This window comes from Calliopsis andreniformis, chromosome 6 (assembly GCF_051401765.1).
Source record: "Calliopsis andreniformis isolate RMS-2024a chromosome 6, iyCalAndr_principal, whole genome shotgun sequence".
Classification (NCBI taxonomy): domain Eukaryota; kingdom Metazoa; phylum Arthropoda; class Insecta; order Hymenoptera; family Andrenidae; genus Calliopsis; species Calliopsis andreniformis.
The window spans coordinates 21659667-21668457 of record NC_135067.1 but is presented as its reverse complement, the minus strand read 5'-3'; the positions used below and the strand labels follow the sequence as shown (position 1 = coordinate 21668457).

General features: G+C 38.9%; 2 protein-coding genes across 5 annotated transcripts; one reads left to right on the top strand and one right to left on the bottom strand.

Annotated features, from left to right (window-relative positions):
• Nucleotides 1-1333: 1333 nt before the first annotated feature.
• Pvf1 (PDGF- and VEGF-related factor 1) lies at nt 1334-8467 on the bottom strand. 4 transcript variants are annotated; one of them, XM_076380492.1, is made up of 8 exons: nt 8047-8467; nt 7738-7967; nt 5480-5582; nt 2743-2954; nt 2559-2669; nt 2174-2358; nt 1674-1720; nt 1334-1607 (listed from the first exon to the last, which is right to left on the bottom strand). In XM_076380492.1, the coding sequence occupies exons 2-8, from the start codon at nt 7921-7923 to the stop codon at nt 1558-1560; spliced, it is 894 nt and encodes a 297-aa protein (XP_076236607.1). In that variant the 5' UTR covers nt 7924-7967; nt 8047-8467; the 3' UTR covers nt 1334-1557. The 4 variants fall into 4 exon arrangements, 2 of the variants coding, with proteins under 2 accessions (XP_076236607.1, XP_076236606.1); XR_013002161.1 differs by having other exon boundaries at nt 1535-1607; nt 2092-2358; nt 8047-8463; XM_076380491.1 differs by having other exon boundaries at nt 1334-1720; nt 8047-8450.
• LOC143181043 (uncharacterized) lies at nt 3341-5464 on the top strand. The gene is made up of 9 exons (XM_076381231.1): nt 3341-3664; nt 3760-4190; nt 4283-4782; nt 4828-4969; nt 5053-5124; nt 5175-5225; nt 5258-5285; nt 5330-5342; nt 5384-5464. Exons 1-9 carry the CDS (start codon nt 3423-3425, stop codon nt 5462-5464), a joined length of 1560 nt encoding a protein of 519 aa, XP_076237346.1. The 5' UTR covers nt 3341-3422.
• Nucleotides 8468-8791: the final 324 nt, after the last annotated feature.

Sequence of the window (8791 nt, the reverse complement as noted above, 5' to 3'; positions counted from 1 at the left end):
ATACGATTTTCCAATAAAAATTGATAGGTCATATGTATATATCAGGAGGAATAATATTTTAACTTCTCATGTATGATGCGAAATATGTACAGTTGTATTTTCAGCACAGTGAATATTGGCATAGTAAACTTGCAGTTCGAAAGAGCAAAGTAGAAGTACAATTGTGTGTAAGTATACGATACATAAAATGGTCGAATCAAATACGCAATGGTTGAATAAGCTTAATCGTGAAATGGTTTATATCGCGACATCTAGCGGTCTTCTGTAAAGTTATTTTATTTCACTGTGAGTCACTAGGTAGCGCTGGAGTCGCATATACAGTGCTCGGTTGTTGGTAAGGTTTTTTGTATTTAGAGCCAGACTCGAGGGCAAAGTTTTTTCGTAAATATTGTTTTAAATACTGTGACCGTGATAACACCCTGAAATTTCAAATTTCGTGTGGCAGTCGTTATTGTGACCTTTCGTGGTTTGGAGTGCCAAATAAGATTTTCACGTTTCTACGATTTCAAAGACAGTCAAACAGGTAACTCAAAACGTTACACAAATTTCTATGTTAATAATTTTATAGTTTGCTCAGCTATCGTTTGCTCTACTTCAATAAGAAATATAATTTTCTGTACTGCGTCCTTCAGTACATTTTTAAACAAAATATTCGTTTATAAATGCTTGGTAACATCGAAGTTTGCCGTTCATTGTGTAAATGTATCATGTGCGCTCGCGTTGCTTTGCTTCGTACTTCCAGTAGTTTTAATATTTTTGGCGCCATTTGTCGCTATGTGTATTTCAAAACTATAATTGGTATTTTAAGCTTTTTCAAGTGGTATTTTTTAAAAAGTGCAAATCCATGTTAACAGCAGTGTATATGAAAAATTAGTATAGTGTTTCTTTATAATAGAACAATCGTTTTAACCTGTAATAGCGAAAGAGTGGACGAGTGTCGATTATGCGTCTCCAACTAGTAAGTCAATGTTTTATTCAACTGATTTCAAATATCTCCTAATCTCAGTTTACATATATCATTAATTGTTCTTCTAGCATACTTAATTGATTTCTATTTCAAATTTTTTATTTTAAAAAATTTATATGGTAAATAAAAATGAGGTTATATATCCTAGACTATCATTTTTAATAAGGTTTAACAATAGATGAAATACAGATTGTTTTAGAGCAAACGATTATAAGAGCAAACTAATTCATATAAATTAATATAAACAAAAAATTCACTTACGTTTCCAGTATTGTAATGTTTAATGCCACATATAATTTATCTATAAGTGTAGATTGTCTTTGATTACAATCATTCTGAGATAAATTCAATAGAAAGTAATATAAATGCTATATTTTAAATAATTATATTGCCTTATATCACAAAGTTTTGATATGCAAAAATATACTGACTTTATATTTTCTGATATCAAATTAATACTATATAACAAATACTATGTAATCATACATTTTGTGTAATAATAAAATGGCACAAAGGTGGAGGGTTGAGCTATAAGCATGTCCTCTGAACTAGCTATCTCGCAAGTCTTATGATTTAATTTAGAAGTTTCTTTATTTGTATTCTGGATCCTCTTTAGGTTTTCTTCTAGGGTCTGCTGCATCTAATGCAATTATTACAGGGGGTACATTATCTGGTTTTTGTGTTTGTCCAAATCTGTAGTCTGTACCTTTTGTGAGTTGTATCCACGTCTTAGATAATGGCACTTGTCGACATCTACAAGATATTTCCAAATTTTAAATATCTTAAACCACTCCTCAACTTACAAAATTATAGAAAGAAGCATATATTGAAAAAAACCACAGGATAGATCCCGTAAAACCATAAACCTGAAGAAGGCAACGCATGCTTCAAATGTTTTAAACGTCTGACAGTCCTGGATAGTTTAAAAGTAAAGAAAGATAGAAATGAAGAAATATTAAAATACTTTAAAGTGGTAACATAGTGTCATAAGTGTAATAGTTAGTATGCAGTCTACATTTAGAAGAGTTAATCAAGAAAAACATCATTAGTTTGCGCATGAAGCATAAAAAGTGAAACGTTTGTAAAAAACCAAGAAAAGATTCAGTGCACCGCGTGCAGCTTACAAGATATGCGAGAGTGCAACGTGCAGTGAGAGAAGACAGTCGCCTATTTCCTTAGTAGTCCCCCTATTCTTTCCGCTCACACCTGCACGCGTTTTGGTCGAAGTAGAACCCTGTGGAGCATTCTTGTTCGTCTCTGCAAAGGCAGGTACAAAGCTCTGGATTCCAGATCTTCGTCTCATTGTTCTTGCGGCACTTATCTTCCTCGTCGATGTTGTTGCACCTGCATCTGCACTCGTCTTTCACGTACGACTGTTTTTCGGTGCAGTGCTAAAAAAGATCAGGACAAATGATTGAAAAAAGGAAGAATTTTGTAATACCAAAAGTTCCTAAATGCTTGAATGATTTCGTTCACGCAAGGAAAGTGCATTGCATCGCGAAAGTGTTGGCGAGGCGCGGTACATAGGTCACAAACCGACTTGTACCGGTTTAAGAAGGAAGATCCCAATTATCGACTGTCCTCAAATTACCTCCGCCTTAATTCTGCAGTCACACACACATTTCGTGTGCTCCTCCAGCGGCACGATGCGTTTTCCCCTATAGCTGAATCCATCGGTGTTAGTCACCGACATAACCGCCACCTTTAATGATTCGTCATTTTTAATTCCTTTGGGGAGTGGCCATTATCAGTGACAAATTTACTTCTTAACTTACTTCAAAATTTCGAAATTCTGAAGCAATCGGTTGGCAGGAGAGCAGCGAGTGGCTGCAACAACCACCACATCTCTTGATACGCGTACAAGAGGGAAAATACATGGTGGATGGATCGGACTCTAGATTCAGAGAAACTGGTTGTAATTCCGGCATACATTTAGCTGGAATCGCTTTCTCTGCGTTTGATCGTTCTTCGGTCTCTTCTATTGGATCTGAAACCGAATTGTTGGTTGTGAAACGTTTCTAAAACTCCGTAGAATTAGACGACCTTCTCTTCACCCACTTCCCTCTCGTCCTACGATGTTGGTTTTCGGAAGATGTTCGGTAATAGTTTCGAATTTTGCATCGAGTTTTTAAAATTTTCGAAATTCCGAATTTTCGTATTTTCGAATTTTAAAATTTAAAAATTTTCGAATTTTTAAATTTTCAAATATTCGAATTTTTAAATTTTCGAATTTTCAAATTTTAAAATTTTTAAATTTTCAAAAATTTAAAGTTCTTTTATTTTTTCTAATTTATAAAATAGATTCATCTATTATTTTTCGAATAGTTTCAAGGAACGTTACTATATCCGATTATCTTCGTATTGTGGTTTCTGTGGTATATCGTGCTCATTGTAGGAAAACGGTGGAAACTTTCCGTCGTAAACGTTCTTCGTTCTTTTAGATTCTAGGTGAACGATGGACGAACGCGTACAAGCTATTTCATTCACGAACAATTATTTTGCACTGGTCGATGGCCTTGCTTCTGGGTTAGAAAGCCGCCTTTCAGAGAACGTGGTCCTCGATTGGTTCGGTAGACAGATTAAAGGCAGAAGAAACGTGACAGCCTTTATGGAGACGCACAAAGTGACCAGTAGGCACATATTCGTGGACATTGTACCGAGCACTGGTATCGAATACAAAAAGAGACAACGAAATCGGTGAGGATGTAGAACGATCACAGGGTTGCCAAGGTTCCATTTTTCCTTTATGAAGAAAGCAAATCCTACAATCGTAATCTCGAATTTTTATGCAGGAAAAAGTTCCGCTCCTATTACAGCTGTACTACAGACGAATCCTTAAAAGCAGGTATTGATAAGAATAATAGCGGAAAAAACAAGATTACAACACTTCAAGAATCGTCCTCAACGGGTGACGTCGTTAAAGATATTAATCAGAACGATATCGATACGAAGGGAATTACGATGACGGATGAGGATATGACATACGATTTGAGCGAGGGTGATCTCAACAATCTTTTCAAGCTTGAGATCTCGTCCACCAACATAGAGGAGATCGAGCAAAGCATTAATAGGATAAAATTGGAAGAGGAAATGGCACCAACTATCAAAGTTATCAAGAGAGAGTGCGGTCAAGGAGATGGGCCTGTTATCGTTGAGACAAGCTCGGTTAAGTACGTCGAAGCAAACGGTGAAATAGAATTTTCGCGGAAATTTTGGAAGGAAGGCAAGGGCTCATTTGCAACTTTCAGCTTAAAGAAACAAGTTAGGTACCCTCTCTAATGATCTAATAAAAATACCTGTTCATTTCGCTTATAGATGCGCGGAACGCTTACTTCTCGGCAACATCGAAAGTTCACACTTGGAGACGTTCGTGCAAATTGCAAATCGCCTATTCTACTTTGGCCGATCAACCAGTTTTGGAGGAACCTCAAGAAAATAAAAAAACACCGATCCGTTTTTTCCAGCCTAAAGTCAGATTGCCCAGTTTAGAGGAAATTAACGAAATCAGTAATAGGCTAGTACCGAATACAAACAAATTCGGTGGTTTCCTCAAACCTGTTGACTTTTTCCAGGATCGTAAGGAATTTTTGCAAAATTTAAGTTTAGAACTGGAACTTAAAGATTCCTGTACACCGACATTTGCTCCAAAATACGTAAAAAATAAGCTCGTATATAGTAAACCACGCGCAAAAGCTACTGATCGAGAAGATATGAATAAGAAAGTCTTCGTTTTTAATTATCAGATCCATTTGATCATATATGAGAGTAACAATAAGTGTAGAGTAAATCTTTTGGATGAATTTGAAAACACCAAAGTTTAGAATAGAATACATATATCTTATGTTTTTTTATTGAGATAGCTATTTGTTATGATTTATTATCACTTTTTCTGTGATAAATTTTGCGAGATTTCTTCAGAATTTAGCAAATTTTTGGTAAAAATTAATTTTTATCGGTTGTTCTATGATATTTGCTGGTTTTATACTTGTAAAGTAGAGAGCAGTGATTGAATATTAGAGTCAAATTTTTTTATGATTTCATATTTTGAAGTTCTATTTTGTTGAGTATAATTTTTTACGCTTTAGTTTTAATCTTCGCGCATAAAATTTATTGGGCGATCATACGATGTTTGAACAATGAAATCACCAAGCGACACCGTTTCGTTTAATTCGTTTACCTACACGAGCAATATTTACTGTGGTTGCAGTTGATTTATTTTCAATGATTTGTTCATTAAACATCGAAGAATTTATAAGCAGCTAGTACTGCACAATTCTCTTTGTCTCACAGTATTACACAATGTTACAATTTTTACTTCGTTAGAAAGTAACAAAATTTAGTCTCTCCTTACGTTAAATAAAGTATAATTTACAAGGTATATGTACTTGTGCAGTTATCGATGTTTTTTCAACTTAGACTCTTAGGAACCAACCGGTTTTCCTTACTGATATTAATTCCTATAAATTCTTAATGAGAATCTCGTGTGATAATAAGTAATATTTTAGAACTCACTGCCAAATGTGAAACCTGTCCGTAATTGAAAACCTTGGGTGATGCTCAGGAACTCGTCGATTGAATCGAAGGAACTGATTTTCTTGGCTAGTTGCAGCGTTTTCTGAAAAAACAAAAGGACATTCTTGGTATAGGTATCACGATCAGTAGAAAATTCTGGATCGTTCTTGGGTGTTCTAAATATGTAATAACTTTATCTTGATACAATTACAATCTAATCTACGATGATAAATCGATAAAGTTTAGATTCCAGTTGTGTCGGATATTGTGGATTACGGGAGCAAGTCTACGAACAATAAATATGTGTTCGTGAGAAAAACTTATCTCTACATCCGTACACGTTAATATCTCGGTTAACCAGTCCTGCTTCGTATTCAGCCTTCGGTTGCAGACAATTTTTCCTAAGAAAAAGAACACGTTAATCAGTGACTTTTGAGTCTGTTTTGTTTAAGCATTCCAACGTTTTGTCATGCATATCGCGAGCTATTCAATTATGCGAGGATCTGTAGACGAGCATTTAGTTGTGTACCATTCGTTTCAAAGTTTCAAAAAATTCGGGAAACGAGGCCTGGGTTTTCCGCTGATATCTGAATTGCAAAACGATCGGGAGGAACGCGATCAGATATCATTAGTCGAAAACATGTTCAAACGGTACATCTATCCACATAATTATCAGGGTATTCCCGGTATCGGTAAATGACGAAGTGAGTCATCGTCTTCGATCGCGGATACTCTTGTGACTAAAGCGATTATCAAACAGATTGCAGGTCAACCATCCGGGAAACCGTAAAAAATCTGCACTTTCGTGGAGTCTATATTTAGAACGCTAAAAGTGTTTTTCTGTCAGGAGACTCCTAACTCAGCAGGACCGATGCAGACTCGTTCCTCCGGATCTGAAACGTGCGCCCTTCGACTTGGAACAGGTTCTCAACAAGCCACTATCTTGCACAGACACCCGAAAAACGAGCAAACGACGAATCGACTTCTAAGAAGCTCGTCGTCGGTGTTAATGTACTTTCCTCGATAAAACCCGATTGAGTCGTTTCCTCATCATCGTTGACGTCCCACTTTGGACAAACAACGTTCAGATCTGCCGAGCGTCAGCTGAGATGTTTCTACAGTTGCAGGGAAAATCGATAGCGGTACGCTGAGCATTTTAATCGACAGATTACTCGCGCTGTAATTAGCATAACCGAGAAATGTGTTCCCCGAGACGTTGTACTTTCAAAGAACTGTTACTCCACGTTCCTGGAGATTTCAACGGCTTTGAAAGGTCGTGCGTAATAGCTGGCGCCCAACCGTGATTCTACGATCGCGTTACCACATTGTGACTGTGTACTCGAGAAGCGATAACTGCATTATGACAGGCGGAACGTAAACTTAGTGAAATAAAGGTTGCTCCGACCTTGTCAGGTGAATAGGCCTCACCTTGCAACTCGCGCGCTACGCAGGTTTTATTAATCGTAACCTCAATTTCTCTCTCCTTTTAATCGCTATGCTCGGTTCTCGTAAACCTATCTTCTCCATGTTCACTAACTCATTTTGCGATTCTTTACGACGTTATTGATACTACTTTTCCTGAAGTATCCAATTAGCAATCTTTATGATTAGTTGGGTCGACGATAATAAACGGACGCGGAGTAATCGGCGAAGAATCTGCACAAACGCCGACTGACGTGTAATCAATTACCTATAGAACAAACTCTGGACACTGTGACGAGCATTTTAATCGTATCGTGCATAGCGAGGTTGCTACCTCGGTCTCGGTGCATCCTTGACATTAGTGTTATTCGGCCTTCGACGTCATCCAAGTCTACGTAAAAAGCAACCGCGATCTCATTGATCCTATAGGTGTCTACCTCCGCAGAGCGAATTGCCACCTGTTTTTTCAGTTGTTGCTCGCGAGTGGGGAGGGACTGACAAAACCGACACGGATGACTGACTTCTACGTAATTTGCCAACGCGAACGATACGACGATTTTCTCGGGACGCGCAATTGTGCACGATTTTAGCACGGTTGCGAAACAATTAAAAATATTTCGCGCGCGAACGGTGATCGGTCTTCGAGTTTCGTCACGGCGCATTGTGCCTCTTTGCGATCTCCGCGACACGGTATAACGTAATTACACTATTTATCTAGAGAAAACGTGGGAGTGTTACGGCATTCGGGCTTGAGAAGGAACCTGTTCTTTAGAGACTGTGGAACGTCAGATTATCACATATTTGGATCAGTGTTATCGAAACCAACATCGATTTACCGACAGTTCGCTGTTTTCGTGCTTGCTCGCCGGGGTAGATTCAGATTTTTCATTTCGTGAGGTGGTTGGTCCAGGGAATACGATATTGCTGGGGTTGCTGGAGAAGGCGTCTTGAGCTACCGCTAATCCAACAATTAATATCACTCCAATGGTCGTGGGAATGAATATTCGCCAATGGCGCGACATGTTCGCACAACAGGGTTGGCGTGTCGACTCCTCTTCGATATCCACTGTAACGTGAAAGAAATGCAGAAGTAACTGTGGAAAGTTGTCGAGCCCTGTGGCGTGGTCCTGGGTGATCGTACGCACAGGTATTGAGAGCAGCGGCTCGCAGGAACGAGAAGGAAACGTCGATGGCACGTGTTTATGAGACGTTCGGTTCCGCGGTTCGCATTGCACTTGTTGCACAGGGAAAAGCGCGAGAACGCACACCTGAGCAGGTTCCTCTGCTCGCGTCGCGATCGACTGCCGAAGCGAATACGTCCCGACGCGTATTTCTGGTCACACACACGCAACCACACGCGAGCCTGGCTCACGTACGAATCGCAATAGATATACACAACTCGACGTGTGCTACCACTGTCGCGGTCGTTTTTGCGGCGGCCATTCCGACCTTATCACGACAAAAGTGTGAACGCGTTGGTCTTATCAACCTTGCACCTAGATAAATTTTCCTTTACTGTTCACCGAAATATTTAGTTTATTGTGCCACAACAATGGGACGGTGATAATGAACTTGCGCAACGATTTTGTGTGTAGTGACGGGATGGTGGATCTGCTGGATCTGTCGGTACTCTAATGCTCGAGTTAGATGCTCGTTGAGGAGATTTTTGCACGCGATTACGGGTTTAACAGCGGGGCGTGGGTGTATCAATTTGCATGGGAAATTAAACTAGTCTCGGATTGCTCTGCATGAGGCTAAACTTCAAGGTGGCAGTTTATTGAAAAAGTTGGACACGCCATCGAGTTGGATGGACGTGAGTTCACGTACGCTGCTTGTGCAATTCTGATTGTGAAAGTATTCAGGATGTGAGCGAGGGACTACTTTGTGAGG